The sequence below is a fragment of the Anas acuta genome, chromosome 10 (genome assembly GCF_963932015.1).
Source record: "Anas acuta chromosome 10, bAnaAcu1.1, whole genome shotgun sequence".
Classification (NCBI taxonomy): domain Eukaryota; kingdom Metazoa; phylum Chordata; class Aves; order Anseriformes; family Anatidae; genus Anas; species Anas acuta.
Genome location: NC_088988.1, coordinates 17331688 through 17355362, shown reverse-complemented (window position 1 = coordinate 17355362; position 23675 = coordinate 17331688). Strand labels below are relative to the sequence as shown.

General features: G+C 41.2%; 1 protein-coding gene across 2 annotated transcripts in view; it reads left to right on the top strand.

Moving 5' to 3' along the window:
• NKD1 (NKD inhibitor of WNT signaling pathway 1) overlaps positions 1–23675 on the top strand; it is a 109933-nt gene that overhangs the window by 54348 nt on the left and 31910 nt on the right. For both annotated transcript variants that reach the window (XM_068693270.1, XM_068693269.1), the window contains exon 4: positions 13671–13728. In XM_068693270.1, the coding sequence (XP_068549371.1) occupies positions 13671–13728 (58 nt within the window). The remainder of the gene's footprint in view (positions 1–13670; positions 13729–23675) is intronic.

Sequence of the window (23675 nt, the reverse complement as noted above, 5' to 3'; positions counted from 1 at the left end):
AGAAGAAAGTCGGGCAGGATGGTAACCTGGTAAGGCTCTTAAAACTCCAGGCTGTGTCACTTGCTAGTCGCTTCCCAGACTGGAATATTTGGTGTGGTCCTTGATGATGGCACCTTGAGCTTCCCTTTCAGCTTTCTCACGGTCTTTGTGGGAAGAGAAACACAGCCATTGATGCCAAGTGATGCCACTTTTGTTGAATCGGTTTGTGCCAGCTGTGGAGCTGCTTTCTATGCCACTGGCAGTGGTCTCTGCTAGCGTAGACTGCAGAAGAGTAATAGATTAAGTCATGCTTGTTAATGAAAGTAGTGGACTAAGGGAAAAAAAGAGTGAGGGAGAGAGAGTCCCACAAGTATTAGCTCCTGCAGTGCTTCAGAAACCTGGGGTTGGCTTCGTCTCTGCATGATGGTGTTTCAGGCTGAGGAACTGCCTCGGTGCTCTGTGAGATTTGTGCATTTGTTTTTCCATCAGTGTTTCTTGAGAGGAAACTTCACTTTTAGTGGCATCAGTCTTTTTTTCTTTAAGATTCTGTTCTCCTTGCGATATAAAACCAAACACGTCCCCAAACTAGAAAACCTTGAAGTAATGAGAAATAGATGTAAAAAGCTCTTCTAAGGTCTTTGGATGTCTCTGGGCATCACTCTGCCCAGTTCAGGAGACAAAACACACCCGTGGCCCAAGATGTAGAGCACTGCATGCCCAGGATGTGAGAGTCACTTCAAAACAAGGCATCATGCTGCATCACGGCAGACTGAAGTTGGTTTTTTCCCCTCCCTGTAGCACGGTTGCTGTGTGTCAGCAGAAGTCCTCTTTAAGGAGGAAATACATCTGAAAGATTGCTGTCCAGATTTCTGGAGTTCACAGGGACACAGCTGAAAATGCATTGATGGTATCTTTGACAGTTAAAAAGAAGCAAAAATTGGGTAAAAAGTTGAAGAACGTTAATTGTTTTTGAATTATCTGCTTAAGATTGTAATGGAATTTAGAGTTTCAGAGAGCAGTTAGTACTGCTGGGCACCTACTGCTGAGATGCACTGGAAAGGTCTTCTGCTCTGGTTGTCTACAGCTTTTTCTTTGACAAATTCCAGAAAAAAAGGTGGCTTAGGCTGTTGAACGTAGATTTTCAGTATATATCAGCAGCAGGAGAGTCTAGCAGTGTTATGGAAAAGCTGGATGTGTCATGTCCTCTACAGTTAATGTTTGGGTATAGAAAGCAGAAGCATGGTGTAAAGAATATTGTTATGATGCAGAATTCTAAGTTTTTATTCAAACACTTGGAAAAGACAAAGCATCCACCAGCTTTAGGAGGAGCCTCAGGTTGTAGTCCTGTTAGTTTTGAAGGTAAAGCCTCAGCCGTGGTGCTGCTGCTGCTGTGCTTGGGGCCTTGCTTGGGAAACTTCACCTCTTGCAGCCAGTAGCTGCCCTAAGTAAGAGTTACCAAGTTTTTGCTGTGGTGGTTTTGTTTGTTTGTTTGTCTTTTAAATACCATTTGTTACTTTTTTCTTCCTAAAGGACAATGATTTTCCTGTGACAAAACAGTCAAAGAGGGACCCAGCTGAAGCTAAAAAGAGGCCACAGGGATTATTCTACATAATGCCTTTTGCAATTTTTTTCCCCCACATTGTTCTGGTGTATGTGAGACAGAAGGAACGTGGAATTAACCCACATTGGGATATGGTATTTGAAAGTTGTAGGAAACATGGGCAAAACGTGCAGTCTCCTCAGAAGGCTCTGGTTCAGCCCCGTGCTGCACTGCGGCAGCTCGCGGTCTGCAGCTGGTGAACAGTCCTCCTAATCCGAAAGCATTGGGGCATTTGGGGGAAGCCTGGAACCCAGATCTCCTATCTGGAGAATTTACAGAATATTTGAGACTTCTGATTCCATGCTTTTAGTAGCATTTTCTACTTCTGTGTTGTCCCATCTCTTCTCCTGACTTTTCCCTCTGGCCCCACTCCAGCACTGTGGGGATCTCCAAATTCATAGAATAAATTGGAGTTACCTGAGCAGCTCTGCTGAAGCTTCCTGACACCCCAAAAAGCAGTGAATGAACTCAGGGTTATGGTATTTTATTTGCAAATCTACAAGGCTTGAGGACGCCTTCCTCATTATTCTCTAGAGGAAATGAGCCATCCCCAAACAATGAGGCAGGAGATAATAAGGAGGCATTTTACCAAGAACCACATTTATCCCAAACAAATCTGATACAAGATTTTGCTTCTGGTTTTCCTAAGCTGTTTACCAGTGCATTTTAGGGGATAATTATTCTGGAGAGAACGTGTGCATGAGGATAGCAGCAGCTAAGTGGGGAAGCTATTGAGCTGCTACCAGGAAACTTTTTATGCAGCTGAAAGTGGATGCAAAGTGTGGTGCTTGGAAATGAGCAGCAGTGAAGAACCACTAACGCTGCACGGAGTGCTGTGCTGTTATGGTTTGTGTTTGAATGGTTCAGAAGAGAGACCTTGCGTCGCTGCTGCTGCAGAAGTTGAGCTGACTGGCTCCGAGGCTTTCATACATGGTTTCTCTCTGCCATCTAACTCTCTGAAAAATATAAGTAAACACACCTACTTGTCTAAAACCCTTTTCGTTTTGTTGATTAGATGAGAAATCCCCACTCCTGCAGCTGCCCTTCTTTCCCCTATAAAAATCCACTCCCATTGTTTCTTGTTTTGTGGGGAGCCTCCCATTCACTGGTAGGAACTTTATCCTGACTTCTGCCCATTTATTGCAGTGGCAGATTTTTAGGAGTTTGTGTGTGAGGGGAAGGAGGAATGCAGCACTGCTGTTGTGTTTTCATTTGTTTTGATTTTACGTCCATCCCAACGGAGAGCAGAGCACCACTGAGAGGTGCTGCCAGGTGTGGCTTCCTACTGCTTTCTAATTCTGTGATCACAGAGAGCTCGATTCTGCAGTCCTTGCACAGACAAGTCTCCCACTGATTTCAATGGGGAATTTGCCTGCATCAGGGATAAAAGAGCGGGCCCCAAGTTGTGTGCAATGATGCAATCTGATCCTCCTGCTGTGGAAATTGATGTAATCGCATTCTCGCCCTCCCCCCTTTCGCAACCCTTCTCTCTACCAACCCTGGTGGCTCCTGGGGGGCTTCTCACCAAACGGGAAGGATGCAGCTGTGTGCCGAAGCGGCAGGGGAGGGGAGGAGACCTGCTCGAGAAATTTATGAGGGGTTGCCTCCGAGATGCAACCCTAGAAAACGGCTAAGAGCACGGACCTGCCCGCGCTGAAAAATCCCATCACCTGCTTTTGCTAAGTGAGCAAACGCTGCTTCTGTGCAGTTGTGACATACGTGACATGTCCTCGTGCGTGTGTTGTAAGGCTGAGCTCACGGTGCTGTGAATTGCATGATCTCATCGCTGCCTGTGCTTATTCAGTGCAGAGGGACAGGGTGAGCTTTTTTTAGGGCTCTCTGTATTGTTGCTGGTGACAGTGTGTTTTCAGCAATGCCTTTGTGCCCTGGCACAGCACAGGTTGCTTGGGAATACCGGACCTCGAGAATGCTGCGCTTTGTTGCTGGGCGAAGCAGGCGACCTCTCTGCTGCTTCCCTCTGCTTTGCCATTTATGTGGGCTTTGGTTGTAGTTTTTTTTTCCTTTGGGAATTCTAGGCTCAGCTGAATTTGTTCTGTGTTTTGCGGAAGAAAGAGCTTGTTAAAGAATTCCCTGATGACTTTGAAGTGAACTATTTATTTTCTCTCAAGGGTTATTCAGTGTAGCCATTTGCCCCCTCTTCTCTGTTTTTTCACCCCAGTGTTTCCTGAGCTACAAGCATTCTTGGAATATATTAGTTGTAATGAGTTATGTGGGCATCAAAAGTTTTCTTTGAAACTATATGGCATCAACATCTGTTAGCTCTTAGAGAACAGAGCCGCAGACAAAGGGGCTGGTGGGGGGAGGGAGGAAAAAGATATTAAATTCTGGAGTATGAAGTCTCCGTCTCAAAGACTCAGGGGGAGGGGAAAGGGAAATCTGCTAAACTCCGCGGCTTTGATGTGGTGCTCTGGCCATGGGATTCCTTTTAGGGGAATGTGCGTGGCAGCCGGTCCCGCACGGCCGCCGGCCAGCCCAGGGCCCTGTCTGGCTGCCCCGGTGCTCCCGGCCTGCTGCGAAGCCCTCGGTGCTGCGGCACCATTTAACCAATGCAGCATGCTCGGCGTTCAGCTGTTGGGCTGGGGAGTCAAAATTCCTAAAAATAAAGGTAACTCGTAAGTTTAAAAGGAAAAAAAAAAAAGTTTAGAAGGGAACTTTTTATTTGCTTGTAATCCTCCTGACCCTGTGGGTCAACATGCAACTGTTTGTCTAAATCAGGTTTTCAAATGGTGTGTGTCTGTGGTTTTTTATTGCCTGTAATTAAAAAGCATGTGTCTGTTTCTGTGCGCGCAGCATCAATCAGCATTCAGGCATGATCACCGATGCTGCACTGCTTACAGGAATGTGTGGGGATGGGCTCTGCTTTCTCTTTTATCTTTGTCTGCAGAGTCTCTCAGTTGTTTGTCCTACGTGCCAGGGAGCAGAGGAGAAGAGTAAAAGAAACCTCTGTGTCTGTCTTCTGCTCTTTTTGGCTCTGTTTTTAGCCATAATGCTGGTGGCATTGTGCTACGCTGTGACTTCCTGGCCCATTAAAACCTTGACCTGTTATAAAATGATTAGTTGACATACCTGGGCTTTGGGGACAAAGAGGTGGTTTAAGAAGGAATGTGAACCATCTGTTTTGCCAGCACCTTCTGTTGACAGATTTATGGATCAACATTAGCATATGTGTCCAGGGTCACACACCTGTGCTTCCTAACAAGGTAATATTATTTAGCAGGGTATGTTTTCATCCTGAGGATTCGGAGCTCTCTGCAAAGGTGGGCATCAAGAATTCTGTTTTACAGTTGAAAAATGAAGGCACAGAGAGATTTAAGTGACTTACCCTACACCACACAGTGAGTCTGTGGTGGAGCAGTTATTGAATCCAGGTTTCCTCCAGCTGCATAAATATACGTCATCCATTAGCAGGAAAGGACTTAAAGCCATAAACATAATAGAGGAGCATTGATTATCATTCTAGGGGAGCTTTAAGCCCTTGTGCTGTATGAAAACCTGTGCCATACAGGAAGATAAAGGCTATCATCACCAGAAAGTTTCAAAATGCAGTATGTTAAATCTGGAATGGTCACTGAAGCCAGTAGAAAGAGTCTCCTTGATTTCAGTGACCACATCTTAAATGAGCAAGTTATTTTGTAGTCGAGCTCTATAGCCATGTTCTGCATGCTTGTTTCTCCACATGTGCCTGGGTAAAATCACCTCGCTGCACTTACGTCTGTTTGTTAAAGAGTTTCTTGGTAACTAAATCTATCATGAAAGGGAGTTGAACAGAAAACCAGATTTATTACATAGCTACGCCCATCTGTCTGCTATGATGAAGAAGCCCAAAATAAGCAATTTGGAGGAGTTACTTTGCTTCCCAGGCTGGAAGTTAGATGAAGATTTGTCTTGTCTCATTCATGTCCTCAGACTTGTTCATCAGTATAATCTACATTGAAGAAGAGATCTTGGGGGAAATGGGACAGTTGATTTTGCAATCAGGAAATAGGTTAGAGGACAGCTAGAAGAACAAAGTAAAGTGAGTTCATTTTTCCTTCCGATGTAGCTTCAACGTGAATTTAAATTTTGCAGAAAGCAGTCATTTCTTGTTTCAGTTATTCATCTCAAAGAAAAAGATCTTTTAGCTGGAGATGGTTGGACCCTTCATCTGGAAAGTAACTGCTGAATCCATAGGTCTATTCGTACAGTTGCTTTCAATTATATAACCTGTTATTTGACAGAAGTCCTTGAAAAACTGTCTCTTACCCTATCACCTTGAAAAGAAGCCATAATAGTTCTAGAATTCCTATAATCATGTTAATGGAAGAAGTCACTTTGCAACAGCTAGCAGGAGTCTCTAAAACACCATGAAATCCAGGGTTAAAACATCATAGGAACAGTAATCTTCTGTCCTGAAACTGGAACAACCTAAACCAAACTGCCCCCTCAGTGGGTCATCTCGCTAACTACAGGGTTTAATGCACACTGGATAATTTTATCTGTTGGCACTTTTACTTGTAGTTGGCAAAAATAAAAAAAAAAAAAAAAATCCACGTTATTTTAAGATATTGTTGGTTTTTATTTCTCCCGTGGATTTTTTTTTTCCATCTAGTATTCAGTATATATACTCACTAGCACATCTTCAACAGAGCACAGGAATCTTACAATTCACGTTAAGTGGGCTGGTTGGTAGCTGTTGTTGAACACACATCACAGTGGCTGGCCGCTAAAAGAGGATGCCCACTTGCCACTGTGACAGAGACAGAAAAGCTACCTGCAAAGAGCATTTTTCAGCATTGCTGCTACCTGATCTTCATAGGCTAGAAAGCAAATGTGTCAGAAGAATGAAGAAAGGGTATGTGTTTTGTCCTGATGGAAAGCTGGTCCAGGCATTGGGTTGGGACAAAAGAGATTTTGCCTGCATGTTGCAAACAGCCTGAAGCAAAAAACACCATATTTATATTTACTTTCTTCATCAGGTGTCCTTCATTAAGGCTCTTGCATAAGTGTCCTGCTGCTCTGTCCTTTTGCTTCCTCACCAGCCTCATATTCCTACAGATGGGGTATCCTTAAAAGCGTATGGTAACTACTGCTCGTACCCATCTGAGGGTCTGTAACATGATATAAAGGTATTGGGGATATTTTTTTGCCTCGTAAGCTTGTAATAGTCCATGTTCCTTTGTGACTGGAGATTAGAGGTTCTTTTGGTCATCCTGTTTTTATCTTCACAGTATTTTGCTAGTAACTGGAACTGCTGTACAGTCACCTTCTGTGAGGTGAGACTGTGGGGGCTCCAATTCTGGCAAATTGGTGGGTTTAGATGCTGTGATTTCAAACACTGTTACTGTGTTATTATGGTTGGGAGTTGCTGCTTTACTGCCGTAGTTTTTTGACTGGTGTCTTAGTGTGAGCTTTGTGCTAAGGTACGAAAAGGTGAATTTCAGTAGCTGATGTGCTATACCCATTGCAGTCTGCCGTCTCTGCTAGGAAGACAGTAAGACAGTAACTTGAGACATAGAGGCCATATTGGCAGATAAGGAACTAAAATCCTAAACCACAGCAGCTTAACACGCTCAAGATCATCTATCAGAGGTCTTAGAGGAGAAAACAGTTTTTCTAACAACTCTACCTGCTGTGATTGTATTATAAAGAAATTTTATCTGAGAGAAGCCTCCATGCTTGGTGGAGGAAGAAAAATCCAGCAGTAATGGATCACAGAGCACCAGGTTCTTATTTCAGAGAAAGAAAGCATTGCGAAAGTTGAGCTTGCTGCTTCTGCTTAAAAACCTGCATTATTGCAGTTGCTATGTGTATTTTAATGTTGGTCTAGGTTGAAGTCACCTTGACTCTCCAAGTGTGAGCTGCTTTACATTTTCTTTATAGGAATTTGAATCCTAGTGAATTGTCCTTACTATTAAATTATCTGGAATGACAAACAGGAGAAAAAAAAAAAAAAAGATAGGGAAGAAAGCAGTTCACAGTTGCAAAGGTAAAATTGGTCTTAAGTGCAAAGGTAAAATATGTCTTAAGTTCAACAATGGACTTAAACCAAGGCATAAATGTGTATTGCTCTATTGTGTTTTCTATATGGTATGTGCTTTAATTCTTCATTACATTTGCCTGGTTTTGATTTTCATTATAATGAAGCTTGGAATACGTGCTTTACCTGTGTAAGGCCCTATGTATATAGGTTACTTTATGAACAGGGAAGGAATCTCTCGCCTTACACAGCTTCCAACTCTAATACGGAAGCATACGGTATATTTGAAAAGGCTTAAGAGGGGGATGTTTAAACATTTTTGGAAGAGGATGGTAATATCAAGGCTTCAAATGAGAGCCAAATGCACACAGAAAATGTATTCCTAAAACACTTTGTGCTTTGCCTGTGACTAGAGTTATTGCAGAAATTTATGTGTACAAACTTCCATTTTATGCATATTTGACTGCATGAGCTTCTGTGTGTGAAAGCTGCTTACCTAGGGACATGTCATCTCCAAATATGTCTGACTACAAGTGGTTTAAAATTTATTTTCTTTAATTTTACTGTTTCAAGGCTAAGTATGAAACTATATTTGGAACAAGTGATGATCATCTTGGATATCTGTTTTTTACTAATATTACTCTAAAATATACTTTTTCTTTTTTTTTTTTTTTTTTTTTTTAAAGGTGTGAATATGTTTTTAGTAGTGAATGCTAGGCTTGAGCTGACCATAGTTATGTATGGTTATGTTTCTGGTCCATGGGAAATTTCACATACCCACGGGGGGAACTAGGTTCCTCCCATCCCTTGTTTTTCAAAAAAAATCGCTTACCTCTCTTCGTCTGGACAAGATTGAACAAACAGACACAAACCACAACACTTTTCTTGGGTTTGGGTGGGTTTCCCAAAGCATCCTTGAGAGAGTGGGTTTTCCAAATATGCTAAGGATTTGCTATATGAGAATCAGACTTCATTTTGGAAACCTGGCATTTCCCAAAGGTGAGACTGGAGTGCTCAGAATTGCCACTTTACAGCTGACAAAGCCTTCAGTTGTTTGGGTGAAAGACCGAAGGGCACCCTCATTCTCTTGAACCTCTATTTCTTGGGATCATTTTTAGTCTACGTCAAGAATGGAAGTTTGTGTATAGGATACATGGCATTCTCGTTGGCAGCTGCTTTAAAACCACTGTCAAATCTACTCCCACAAGAGTTACCACATGTCTTATCCCTTGCAGTCCTGTTGTGAAACATGTTTCTTCAACTTTGCTCTCTCAAAAAGTACTGGAACTTTATTGCATCAATATCAGAATAAAGAGAGAACAAAATACATTTCCTTCAGAATGGCAAAAGTTGAGAGGAAAGTTTTCTTGGTTGACAATTTGTCATTTTACATGTGTTTTACTTGGGAAAAGTGGTTAATATGATACTTCGATAAGAATTTCACTAAAGCAGAAAGTGTGTGTGTTCCTTGCCAAAAATGTTGAAAATTGAGTATCTTAAGGCTAAATCAAAGGATTTTAATGAGATGTTTGAAGAAGGAGAGGTAAAGTGACTTGTTTCTACTGGAAAAAAGCAACACCTCCTTTTTGAAAAATCTTGATTAACACTGTATTAGCTGTGCTGTAATATAGGGAGTAGGGGCTTCCAAACTTAAAAATGTGCTTGCTGTGATGATAACCTACCTAAATCAAAGGTTACCCTTAAATATACCTAATAATTCTATGGATGAAGTTGTCTCTACTTACAGTAAGAGCAAAACTGTGTTAAGCACCACATTAGAGCAAACGTCTGCTAAAATTCATGTTATTTTCACTCTGTGGCTTGGGCCTTTATGTGGTAGGTATCTTGGAGAGTGGCATGAAAAGGCAGAGCCAGGATGGAAAGAAATTGTCACAGTGGTGACAAAGATAAAGAAACCAGTGGGCATGGGGGCTGGGAGATGTGAACACAAATACAAGTGTGTAGAGCCTGGAAGGTGAAGACAAGGAGCTTGACCTCAATGTGGAAGCAGAAGGGCATCAAGGCAGTGAAGGACTACAGTGAGTGATACCGGCACGTTGCTGGAACGGTGGGTGAGGGTTTGGGTGGCAGCTGTTTCAGAGAGCTGCTGAAAAGCAAGTCAATAGCTGGAAGCCCCGGAGTGAGTCCTGGCCTCAAGTCCCAGAGACTTGTATCAATAAGAAAACTGCACAGGGCAGTCAGGGCTGAGGTTGGGGTTAAAAAAATAAAATTCCCAGTGAGTTAGAATTCATTGGAGTCTGATTGCACAGCAAAGGTGGGATGCGAGTGATGAGTGCCTGACTTGTAACCAGCTGAATAGAAGCCCTGGGGTGTGGGAGCTTTTCAAGATTGCTTTTCTTCCTCGTGTACGCGTACGCTCAGCAGCCTTTCTGAGGGAGCTGGGCTACTTAACTCTGCTCCCCACCCTCTTTGGTCCAAGCCGTGTACAGCAGCACCTATCCGAATGGGGCACGTGGGACACCAGATCCGCTCCACGCAGGCTGGGCAGGCAGCTGTTCGTAGTTTTGAAGCAGATGTTTGAGCCTGAATTTTAGATGTTTGGGGTGATTTGTGTTAGTGGCTTACACAGGCCAACTTATTTGTCTGGGAAACTCCTGGTGAGGTACAGACACCTACTCTCAATGGGTTCCAGTTTAGGAGCCTACAGAAGTGGCATGCTGGAATAATCCTTCTACATAAATGTTTCTTCTCTTTCTTCTTTCAAGTGCTCGCTGACCTCACTTATATAGTATTTCACAGGGTACATCTGGTTTTGGTTGTTTCATGACTCAGTGTTCCAGTTTGAAAATGCAGTGTTGTGATTTAAAACATCGTGTCAGGACAGTGATGTACAACTACCTATGACCTAAATGTTGTTGCTTTTGCTCTCCCCGGCACCACTCCTGCCACGGGACGTGCTCCTGCAGCTGTGCAGCGTGCAGGGAGGCCCTTGCTGCGGAGCCACCACCAATGTTTTTGTCCCCTTGAGCCCATGTTTCCTTTGTGCCCAGACATTTCTCCCTAGGGTCAGCTACTCCTACCTGGCTGTAGCCCTCCCTTCCCCATAGAATTTCTTGAGCTTCAGGTTATGCTTTACGCGCTTGCCCTGTGCTCTTGCTCCGGTCTGTTTTCTGAGTTGGACTAGCTGGGGGTAGGTGCGCTATTTTGTTCACATTAAGGCGTTTTTTACAGGTGACTGGGAGAATACTCCTCCTGCAGAACCAGCTGCAATCAAAATTGTTTTCTCTGATACTGGTTTAGCTTCTGTACTTGTTGAGTATGAGCTTGCGTAAACTACCCAAAACCCTTTTGTCAAGCAGGTGCCTTTTGGTAGTTATCCAGGTTGTGATGTGTCTTAGAAACTCTCTTGGTTCCTTTTTTTTCTTTTTTTTCCTATAAAAGAAGAGTCATTGATGATCAATGATATCGTTTCTCCCTCTTTTTTTTTTTTTCCTTCCTGTAAAATCTTAAGAGTTGCTCACACCTTTCTCAGATACACATCTGTCTCTCAAAGACAGCACGTCACAATCTTACTCTCACTGAGCACATTTGAATGGGAGCTGAGGAATTCCACTTAAATATGTCACCAAAATGTTCAAATGATACCCTCATCAGTTTCAGGATGGTTGTCAATTTATGCCATTTAACAGCAATATTACGGTACAACATCATAAAAACACTTTCTAGAACGTGGTGATTTATAATAATATGGTTTAAGGGGAAAATGCTTATTAGAAATTTCCTTGCATTAAGTTACTACTTCAACTTAAATAACTAGGAGCTAGAAAAGGAGTGAAACTAGACTAGAATATAAAATATATTTACTTAAGAACCATGTAATGATTAACAATGAGAAACTAAAGCAGCTGGTTTGTAGAATATCAATGCTTCGCTCTGCTGGCCTATGCTTCCCTCCTTTCCATTGAGTTACATGATGGTACGTTTTACATCAAGAAATGTATGCTAAATTTTAAGTGACATCTTTTGAAAAATCATTAAAAAAAAATAATGACTTGTGGTTTTGGAGAGGCTGAGATTAACGACTATTTCAAGGGCAACATTTGTTACCCGGACACACTGCTTGCTTTCTTAAAATATTAAGAGATGAAGGCTACCAACTAGATAGTATTCTCCTCAGAGGAACGTCACAATTAAGCTCATACCTACTCACTGCATAGTCATTGGTCAGAAAATCAGAAATGCTTTTCCAAGAGGGCAGAAAGGGGAAGGAGCAAGAATTTTGATTTCAGTAAAAAGCAGCTATTAAATATTTGGCATTGTGGGACAGAGCTGAAGGGCCGTATATGCCATGTAGTCACTTCTAGGTACCTCATTATCTGTGAGAGCAGCCAGGTGTGCTCTCAGCTTCCTGGAAAATGATGACATGGGGGAATTTTATCAAATGAAAGTATACCAACTTTTGCAAGGCCCTGGAAAGGCCATCTTCCTGCAGAAATATGATAAGTTATGCCAACAATTCATGGCTTCTTTTTGTTCACTATGTCCGTTTCTTCCGTATATTAAAGTCAGGGTTTGATATTAATCAGCACTTGTTCAAAAGGGGGCTTTTCTGCTGGAACAAGAACTCAAAGAAACAAAGTTTTTGTGATTTGGAAAGCTAAATCCAGACTGACAGCTTTTATAGCAGCATTGTGCTGTGCAAAATCCCAGCATTTTGGATCAGGCTGACAGCATTTCTCAGTGCCTTTTGGCCCAAGAGTTCCAGCTTTCTATCAGGGTATCTGCTCATGAAGAGAACAATGTTCTCAGGGTCTCGGGGCTAGCTAACCAGTAGTATTTGTGGAATCTGATTTTTAAAATGCCGCTGCAGAAATTGATACTGAAGAATTCCTGAGATATGCTTTTGTGGCTTAGTTACTTTCTGATAACTAATCTCAAAGAATAACATTTAGGCATGTGGAAGTTAGAAAAGAACCTCTGTCAGCTTCTTTGGGAAAAAGAGATGAACTGTATTCATCATGATAAAACTGTTAAAAAATAAAGCAAATGAGTACAACCAGATATTCATTTTCACAGGTTTTTCTCTTATTTTTACCTCAAGCAAAAATCTTCCTACTGTCTACTTGCAGCCCCAGGTTAATGCTCAGAATGCTGGCTTTGTATTCATGATATATTTTTGCAGGTGAAGTTAAAATGGCTACGAATGGTAGCACTTCAACTTTTTAGGACCATATCCTTTTTTCTTACCGTAAATATTTATCAGTGTCAGTGTGTGTGGAAATCTAAGGAACGTGACTATAATGTAAGATCGGTGACATTAAGGTAATGTGTGGAGTGATCGGAATTAATGGAAGAAGGCAAAATGTGAGGTTAGTTGTGGTTGCTTATGGTTTAACTGGGGCAGAGGGATGGAGCTGGAAAGATCTGTTGCTAGTAGGAGACTAAAAATGCTCTTCAGGCTCTTTATAAGTGGGATTAGCTCCAAATGGTACTGATGCCCTTTATTACTACTTCAGCACCATTAGAGAACTTTTTTGGGGGCTGAGATAAGATCATCTGCATATCTATGGCCTCTGCTTCTGTGTTGCTCCAAACATACTGGGGCTGACAAAATTTCATTAATTTCAGGACTGAAGGATCAGGCATCTCTTCAGAGTCTGGTATCTGCTTTTCTTGGGTGACCTCTGGCATATGAAAGTTTTCTGTTTGTTGGTGGAACCAAGTGATAACATTCCTCTGTGGGTAGTGAAGGGCTTATTTCTCCTTTATCGTTTCCGTTCACAGTTTTTTTATCTAGCTTGATTGACAGAATGTTGAAATGCTAAATATTATAATCTATTTTGTAAAAAGGATTTGATTATGAACGCTTTTTTCTATTGCCCAGTACAATCTGTTCATCTCCATTAAATTTTTGTTCTAAAGTATGTCCAGAGCATTCTAAAATAGCGTCAGATGCATTAACTACCACCAATAAAGTGATTAACTTCTTTCCTGGAAAACAGCTTTTGTGCTCCTGTTAATGTTTTTATTTAATCCTGATGATATCTATCTATCTATCTATCTATCTATCTATCTATCTATCTTCTTAATGCCTTAATATTTCATATATAGTATATTTGTCATTAACTTTTATTCTCTCTCTCTTTTTAACAGGATTTATCTGGGGAAGGCTACAGAGACACTATTGGTGATGAGCACTTTCATCTAGAAGGTATTTAAGGAACAAAATTTCTTGGTTAATGTTAAGGGATATTGGAATAAGTCAGTGAGCAAATCGATATAGGAATGTATACATGACAGTGCAGCTCTTGATATGCTGGTGTGTCATTTGCCTGGCAGAACTGATAAGATAGGATTAGGGTATTATTTCTGTATCTCCTATGACCATGATCCTAGAATCAAAAAAATCATCCCATTGTACCACAGAACCCAAATGTATTCATTAAGTGGCTCAAACCTTTTGTCCAGCTACTTCCATTGGCAGTGGAAGCAGTGGTAAATAGTGCTGTCTCCAGTAGAAGCAGTCAATCACTGGAAATGTTAGCACTGGGTTTTGTGCTATGTCACACACCCTCCTGTGATACGCAAGCCAGACTTGGAAAGTCCTGCATTAATTTCTAAAAGATTGAAGACTTCTAAACAATATATTTCTCTTGAATATGAACGGAATCGTCATTGCTTTCTATAATTTCTTCTTTCCATGGTTCATCTAATCTCTTCCTCTGTGCTGAGGCCTCTCTTGCAATGGAGATGGGATCACTGTTGTGGGCAGGGCCTTCTGGGACCTTCAATAAGGACCCTGTATTATGCATGCCAGAGGACATAGTCAAGGCCCCTTGATCTTCAGCTGTGCAAGTGGGGATTGATGAATGGATAAAACTAATTTGGGTACATTGTCGGTCATTCTTTTCAACAAATAAGGAAATGAGTCTTCAGAAACTCTTTGGGAAACTCTCTAGCATAACAAGTAGTTGTACGGGCTGTGTACTAGATTTATGTTACAGGCTAGTGGAAACAATATGCCTAACTCATTTAGAGCAACAAACCATGTCAAGCATTACTTGGAAAGTGCTGTCTTTTATATAATCCAGTCATTTGTGCCTGGTGGTGGAGACTAAAAGATGACAAGGGTTGTAACAAAACTCACACCAACTTTATATTGGTTTTCTTTTTAAATTTTTTAGACCATAAATGCCTCAAGTAGGGGGGGACAGACGTAGTGCTTGGAGAGATCAGGAAGACTCTGTGTGCATATTTTTTTTAGCAGCAGCAGATTGTTCAGTGCTTCAGGGAAGACTTTGCTGTACTGAGTATGCTTACAAAGTCTGAGTGTTAGGCAGGGTTCTCTCCTTTTGTGTACTGGCAAAATCGAATTGTAAATTTAAGTTCAAATCATGGCAGTGGTGTAGCTTTTTTCATTGATAACCTTGTACTCATTGGTTGCTTATATATAAGTGAAATTGTGTGTGTTGGTGGGAAGGTGGTTACCACAAATGCCTTTCTAATGCCTAAAAATATGATGTCTGTAACTCTGACTTTATTTTTTTTATTTTACTATTTTTATTATATACTAACTAAGCTAATAACACCTTCTCCATCTTTTCTTCTTTGAGCAGTCAGCCTGCATCATTAGTTGCTTCTTGCTTTCTTCTAGTAAATGTAAATGAGTATTTCTTGGAACATCTTTAATATAATGGATTCTGCTATCAAATTTCATTCAAAGACTGCCAATTGATTTGTAGCACAGAAATCTCAAACAATTGTTCTACCATTGCTGAATCTGTTATCAGTGATCAAAAAAGGCTGCAGAATAGCAGCACTTTTGATGTAATAGTGGTGTAATCTCATTCTCTGGGACCTGCTGAGACTGAGCTGAAAAAGCCCAAAGAGCTGCTGGAAGAAAACTCATTTTAAGCATGAGCCATTGCAAAAATGACTTTTCACATTGAACAGAAAAATGGGTTTCAGTGAAGTGAGTGAATTGTGCCTGCATCACCTGCATTGCAGCCACAGTACTTAGCATCAGTAAGTGTTTGTATGCATGTGCTTAGAATATGTTGTGCACACCAGATGAAACCCAGATGTGACTTCAGAATGTGAATTTTGAGGTGCAGTCAGGATAATGGGATAGACCATGGAGGACTCTTCAAGTTAAGAATGTCTGTCTTCAAATTCCTTACCTGTAAAGTATGCTAACAGACTGTTTCTTGGAGCCCGTGTTTCTATCACATCTGCTTTACAAAAAAGGTTCCCTAGTACATGCCAGTAACACAGGAGTTCAATCTGAGCAGGTGCTTGTAGGCTACTGCAACAACATGAAATAATTACCACAATGGAGTCAGTTTGTTATAAGTGTTTCAGTGTTAACTTCACAGTTTTCCCTTCCCCTCATAATAGAGTATAACTGTAGTAAAGCGAGGTTTTAAATTTTCAATATTATACTTAGCACAGGATATTAAATGCGAGTATGGTAAATAATTTCATGTTTCTGTGTCTCGTTTCTTCCTTTTAATTGCCTCTAATTATCTCTTAATTAGTTGTGAAGAACTGTCTTGCATAGGTATTGTAGATTCTGTTTGCTAATATTTTCTAACTATTCAGCAGCTGTGCTGTTTTTATTAGACTTACTCTTAGGTCTTCCAGCTAAATGGCAAGGACAGTTTTACATTATTACTCCTGATCTGTCTTGCTTCTTATGAAGTAGCTGGGTAGTGAAGATGAGTTAGATAGCAGCAGGTGGTCCTTTCTCTGCGTGCTGCCACTGGGAAAGAACTGTTTGGTAGCATCTGCCCAGCTGGGAGGCAGGTAGCTGTTCCCACCCTGCGCTCAACCAAACACTGCTTGGTCCTCATCCCTGCTGCTCTCCTATCTCCAGGCTGCGCTTTCCATGCCGGGCAGCTGTAGCCACTTCCCAGAATGACCTCTTGAATTGAAAAGCTGCTTCTGATTAGTAGATGATACTGAAAGCTTGTGTTGAAGTACGATGCTTTTGCCCTTTTTGTGTAACTTTGTACTTAATACTGGTGTAATATTCTTGAATGATAGTGTTAGTATAAAATTCTGATATTGGCAAAAAGTTGCATCCTAGTGAATCTGCAACATGATCTGAGACTTTTGTTAGTGTACAGTTTTAATTCTGTGTGGCTAAAATGCAAGATGACCTCTCTCACCACTCTCAGAACTCTTCTCTGGATAGAAATGCTTAGTGTGAAAATGCAGTTAATATTCTAGAAAGGATATTAATCTTTCCATCTAAAATAATTTTGTCTTTATTTTGTTACCTTGCATCCTTTACATAGGTACGGGTGTAACACGTATTTGTTTCATGTGTATGCACTTATGCATCAGCCAGAAGCTTTGGTTACTGGTTTCAGAGACCAGGAGCTGTGACACACTGAGAAATGGTTAATTGGGCTGAGCTGACATGGGACATGAGTGACAATAAAGACTTGAACACATCTCTACCAAGTACCAGGCAAGCATCTAATTACTGGCCTATGTTATACCTTCATGAATACACAGTATGGATGGAAAAAAATAGGGAAAAAAAATATCTTGAATTAGAAGTATTATAGCATTAATTACTTGGAATGATTTAGGTCTTACCTTTCCTCAAAGCTGCCCATCTATTTCCCAATTACAAAATTGTTCTCCTCTCCTCTCATGGTACTTTGACCTACAATGCTTAGTTTATTGTTTTGGTTTTGTGTTGTGTTTTTTTTCTTTTTCTTTCTTTCTTTCTTTTTTTTTTTTTTTTTTTTTTTTTTTTTTTTAATCAGGAAAATGCTTGATGGAAAAAAAGAAACATTACTAAGATTTGGGGGAAAATAAAAAAAGGAAAAGGAGAAGAAAAAAGCACAGCAGGTGCCACAGTTCCTTTGGGTTAGGGAAGAGTTATAGCCTTCACACTCAGAGACCTTATTGGAGAATAAATCTGAGCTCTTTATAAGGCTCTCACTGAAAAGACAAAGTGGCAATAAGAGAAATAATTGAATTCCTTATTTTGTTTTACATAGCCAAGTTCATTACCTTTTTTTTTCTCCTCTTTTTTTTTCATCTCTTAGCCGTCTGAGCAGTACAGATAAAAAGAACTCTCTTTGCTGGATTTAACTTCTGTGTTGTTATGTAAAGCTTGATCAAATCCTTTCGTCTTAACAGACTTAACTGGCCAACAGCAAAAGGCTCGGGATTCTGGGATTAAGATTGTATTTGGTAAGAGGACTGGTGCATTAGTGCATTCTTTTGAACTATAGAAAGAACAAAGTAAACATCAAAAGCATTAAGCCATGAGAGCGGATTGTTGACTCAATGTTGCTGCATGACAAGAGGTTAGAACTCAATAGTGGCGACTCTGTTTACTGAGTGCTGTGCAGAAAGAAACAGTTTGACCAGTATTGTCTATTATATTCAGCACCTGCCTTTGATTTTGCTGCTGGGCAAGTCACTGTAATTGGCAATTTTTAGATTTTTCTTATATTGCTGCTCATTCTCCTTGATAGAAAAGAAACCAATGGAAACCTTAGTCTGCTATTATTTTACAGTTTCACTTTGTTGCCCTTCTTTCTCTATCACTAGTAATTCAAAACGAATTCAATCAAATATAATTTTAATAGTGGGATCATTTGTAGCTTGTATTCCAAGTTCAGCAGTGCTTTCCTTCTTTGTTTCAGAGACTTCCAGTTGCCAAACTTGGAGTACATGTGATGTGTAGTCTGCCATGGCTATGTATGTACTTCTCATGCTCAAACATACAAATTTTCTTGTCCAGCAGTGTCTGCACAGGAAGCATGAACTTCATCACTCTTCATATCTAGGATAAAAGAGCGTGAACTTTCCCTTCCTTGTAACTAGTTAGAATAGTAGTTTGGCAGAACCGAATTGACTGGAGATGATTCTGGAAGTAGTCAAAAAACTAGCACAGAGATTGGAAGATGTTTTTTCCATTTTATCTCATCAGGGAAGACAAAATGGCAGGCAGGAACTGAATGTGGCATCAAATAGCAAATTGCTCTTCTGTCATGGAATTGCACAGGTGGCTCAGAAAGGTACCTGCTACTGGTGTGTTCAGCCATGCCATCCAAGTTGTCTCTTTTCTCTTCAAGGTACAAACAAGGTTTTTAATCAGTCGTTCAAGACACCCATTCTTGTGTTTTGTTTTGTTTCTAGAATGATTTTCACCTATTTTCCTCTTAATTTGGGGGAAATTATCACAGCTAATGTGTGTAGACCAGGCGAGTTTTCTTATTTGACCATTCCATGTCTTTATGAAGTGAACTGTGATTTCCTGTCTATTTACTTGAATGTTTAGAAACTTTTCAAGGTGGACTGATTTTACCTGCCTGTGACATCTAAACCTGTAGCAGGAAAATCTTGCTCTGACACAGACTGGTTGCAGTAAAGAGGCAATTTCCTACTTCTGGCAATACAAGTTCTCTAGAGTCCAATGGGAGATAGCTATCAGTCCACGTCAGCTGCTTTTTGGAGTTGAAGGTAAAGTCCTTAAGCTCACGAGACACCTAACTCATCACCCCAATTAGTTATGTGATAATATGATTTCTCATGTCACTGTTCTGAAAAGGATGACTTAAGTGTTTCTACTAACTAGAAATCTTGCACCTCTGTGAGATCAATCTAGTCCTTTACCTGTCAGACAAGCTGCCTCTTCTGCTGATAGCAATCTGTGCCCTGTTTCGTTTGTCAGTCTAGCATGTGATGTCTTCATTATTATTCTCTTGACAGAAGACTGGAGATGATCCAAGCCTTCCTGGTGCCTTATGTGAACATGATATCCAAGGGTCCTGCTGAAAGCAGTGGCAGAACTTGACTTGAATCAATAAACCCATTTTTTGATATTTTTCCTAAACCAGACATCCAAACTACTGTCAGCCGTCCATGCCCTAGATAAAAAAACATTCCCTCTTCTGGTACCAGAAAGGACAAAATTATTCAGGTCATCTTTTTGCCCATAAATATTAGAGAGCCCTCCAGCAGAGTTCAAAGCACATGTTGTTGCTGAAAAAAATCTGTCTTGGATATCTGTAAAAGAGCTACTTGGAGCACTTTTCACACATTTACAAGACATTACAGAATTTCTAAACTCTCAAGTGAGGCATGCTGTATTTAGCAAAGCAGAATAATAATTAATTATATTCTTAGTATTACAAAGTGTTTCTCAAAATGTGTTACTAGTATGTCCAGTCAGTCTTTCATCCGTCTCTTCTCTCTCTGACCGGCACCCGGGGAATCTGTGGCCAAGCAGATACAGATATGACTGTTTCTAAAAGTGGTAATTGGTAGACTGCCTGTTGGGTTATCAACTCAGAGGAAGGGTGGCAAGGTATGGTACTTGGGCCCAAATTGTTTATAAGTTCATCAGCAAAGGAAAACTTAATTTAACTAGTCTTAGCTAACTTTCTGAAATGTGTATCATGAAAATGCTATGTGCAAGCAAGACACTTTTTACCGTGCTTTGTTAGTCTGTTGATAGTAATGCCTTCAAATTGCTAACTGTTGAAATAGTCTTTGTTAGCAACACCTTCATGTAGTCTGTTGGGCTGGGGTCTGAATGTGTAACAAAAAGCAATTTTGTCAAACTCCACGTACCTTTCTAGTTAATGTCTTCAGTTATAATGGTTATTCATGCCTTGGAAAATAAATGAAATAATTTTCTATATATTATTTGCATGAAACATCAGCATATTTATAGAAAACACATAGATTGCATCTTGCAAAGAGGCAAAGTTGCTTTATCTGAGCACTTTTGTTATTACTCACCTAGTACTATTGATATAGGCTTTCCTTTTTCTGTCGTTTCTTAAACCAAACACCAATTCATCACTGATACTGCAAACAGGGCAAATAATTCTACCGTAAAAGCGCTTTTGTGGTCAGCCTGTGGTGGCTCTATGTGAATTCTGCATTTTAATGACTTGTTGCTAATCCTTTGCACTTACTATAGCTTTGCTGTACATGAGTATATGCTACGTGATCACCTCAGACTGGTGATCCTCTGCTTGCTGGCTGTACTTTTTTCAGCTGCCAAGAGGTTTCTGCTGTACCCTTTCCTCAAAACAAAGTAAAATGACACTAATAAATACCTTCAGCTTGAGGCTGCCCCACTGGCATCAGCCACCAGTGTCTGACACGCAGCTCGTCCCTGCCTAGGCTGGAAGCTGATAAGCTGCTTACCGTGAGTTGGAAGGAGTACCAAGGAACATGGGGTGGGGGGGAAGAAGCAGTGGAAAGTGCCAAAAGAAAACTGCTTAGTTTGGCAGTTAGAACAAAAGTCACCAAAGAACATGAGACTGGTAGGATTAGCAGAAGTTTTCCTGTGGTCATACACAGATCCAGGAAATTATAAAAGCAGGTAGGCTGTTTGCCATGAGTGGGAGGAAAATCTTATGGCATAAGGCACTTAGTTTTTTTTTTTTTTTTTTTTTTTTAAATTGTACAAGTGTTTCTTAACATTAGCTGTTCCAGTTGGGGGGGGGGTTGGTATTTGGATCAGAAGCTTTTACTTCTAGAGCTGCCGTTTCAAGTACAGCCAGGTCAGTAGTGATGAAAGACTGTTGCCATCCAATGGCTGTCTGTAGCCTGTGCACAATGAGTCAGTGGTCTCCAGGTGTTCCCAAATGGACCTTTACGGTGTGTCACAGCTCCCATCCATGCTGGTAAGCAGACCACAGATCGGCAGTGAAAGGTGGGCTGTTCTGCCACCTCGCAGGGCCAACCTTCCCCCTTGCAGCCAGCTGCTGCCATGCGGAGGGGACGTGCTCTGCTGCCTGTGCTGGGCTTGTTCCCTGTGCATAGGGAATCGCTCTCTTTAGGTGGCAGCCCACCAGCTCCTACTGGTGCTGCCTAATAGGTTTTGGTAGATGGTGCATTTTGTCTACAGTCTGAGGATTTTATTCTGGTCGTTAATCCCCTGTGTTAGCCTGGGAAGATCCCACCTGCTCTAAGTAATTGTTTCACATTGATCTCTATATTCAGATGGTTCCCAAGTGCTGGAAAGTTATTACTCCTGAACACATGCAAGTTCAAGGACACAGCGGAAGAGCTGAGAACAGAGCCTGCATTTCCTGCATCTGAGCATTATGGAGAGAGGGTTTCATAGTACAGTACATAACAAAACTCCTAGCTTACAAGTGGTCTCTGTTCTTTGCGGTGGCTGAAGAAAGTCAAATGTTAATATTAATTTTGTATAAAGTATAGAAAATATTTCAGTAAAAAAAAAAAAAACAAACAACAAAAAAACAAAAAAACAAGATAACGAAAAGGGAAGTAAACAAGTACTTCAGAAGCAAAAAGTTGACATTTAGTGAACACCTTACACATGGAAAGCTTTTAGAATAACACTATATGCATGTTAGAGTATATGTAACAATATTAGTTTTCCATAGTTTTTCCTTCTACCTAAGACTAGCATTTTTTTCTGCTTTCATAGAGAAGCTAATGCTGTTTTTGAGTTGTCATTAAAAAAGGATCAATTAACAATGAGAGTATTCACTCCTTCTCAGCTCCAGGGCAGTCATGAACTAGTGTGCTAGGAGGCAAAATGTCTCCTGGGGGTGTAGCTGTTGAAACCTAGGTCTAGATGTATCTCTGGTTGCTTCTCTTCATGGTGCATGTGAGAAGCAGGAGAATCAAAGGGCAAAGGCAACAGCTTAGGAGATCTCATCAAAGGGAGGAGTACTCTTCATTTGCCTTCCCCAGCCCAAAGGTGAGCACAGCATCCCTGTCAAGGCAGAGCTTTGGCAGCAGGCTGGTTGGTCGCACCAGTGTGTGAAGCCTGAGGGAAGTTACCCTGTAGCAGGATTGAGGCAGGGGCAAGAGATGGGTGCCAGTGATGTGAAGCTCGTGCTCTTTGCATGAGACTTGAAAGTGCTGGGCCTGAGCAATCAGAACTTGCCAAATCAGTCTGGGCTGTTGACATTTCGCTCAGGCTGTCAGCCTCGTGATTCAGAGGAGGAGTGTGCTCCTCCACATCCAAGTGAGCTGTTCCTCTCATTCAGGTTGGGTAGTGACGGTCCTGAGTGCACAGCAATGGGGGCTGGTGCACAGCTCTGCACTGGCTGCCCTCTGCCTGGGTCTCTCTGGCAAACCCATCTCACCACCCCAGCTGGGGGTTACAGCTAGCTGTGTCTGCGTGTCCTGCTCCCCGGCCTCTGCAGCAGCAACTTATCCAGGAGGCAGGGCTCAGGTGCCGAGGCTGCCATCAGATACACCTTGGCAATCCGATGGGCTCCGCAGCGACTGTGGGAGACAGCTGATCTGGTGTGCATGGGGCAGGGGTAACACTACGATACTGTACGTGTGCAGCAGTACAAAAATGTTCTTGAACTTTGCCCCGGGACATCCACCACCAAGAACAAAGAATGAAATATGGGAACAAGTCAGTCAGGAGTTCGAAAACAATCTCTCTGGAAACATGATGAATACCAGTGGTTTCATTTATTCTACTTGAAGAACAAAGGTCCTTTTTTACTTTTAATTTCCCAGCAACGATTATTACCAGTTATTTTTCTTGTAGCTTTGACCACAGTTTGTGGAGGTTTTATTAAACATGTTTTTGAAAAGTGAGTCAAAATGCCATTCTTCTCTGACTCTCTCGTGACTCTTTTTTTACCCATGTGAAACTAGAGCATATTTCCAGGCAAAGATATGGGGCCAGATAATACTCTTATGCTGGTGTTCATGGAATTATTCCAGTTTTTGCTCTTGTAATTGAAATACATTTTGGCCTTTGCTATTTCAGAAGACAATATATTCATTTCAAATCCATTGCCTTTACATAAAACATTAAATTCATTCACAATTCAGTAGGCAGTAAGTCCTGCTTTAACTCCCAAATATTCCTGAGGTTTCTCATTCTTTTGTGTTTGCCTTGACCTTGACACAGTCAGGCAACCCAGTTTCAGAGTGCTCCCTTTGCTGGGTTCTGGTGCCTTTCTGCAATAGGCTTTTGTTTGGTTCCCATGTGCATGCTCCTGTAAGGCCCTCCTAACCGGAGGGGCTTCATTTCTCAGTGCATCTCATGTGAGCACGCACATTATGACAGGACTAAATACTTCTTGCACTTCTGTCATGCATTCAGAAGCAGAAACCATCTAGCTGGCATCAAATTCAGGAGCCGTCATTTTTTTTTATAGCTGGCTATGT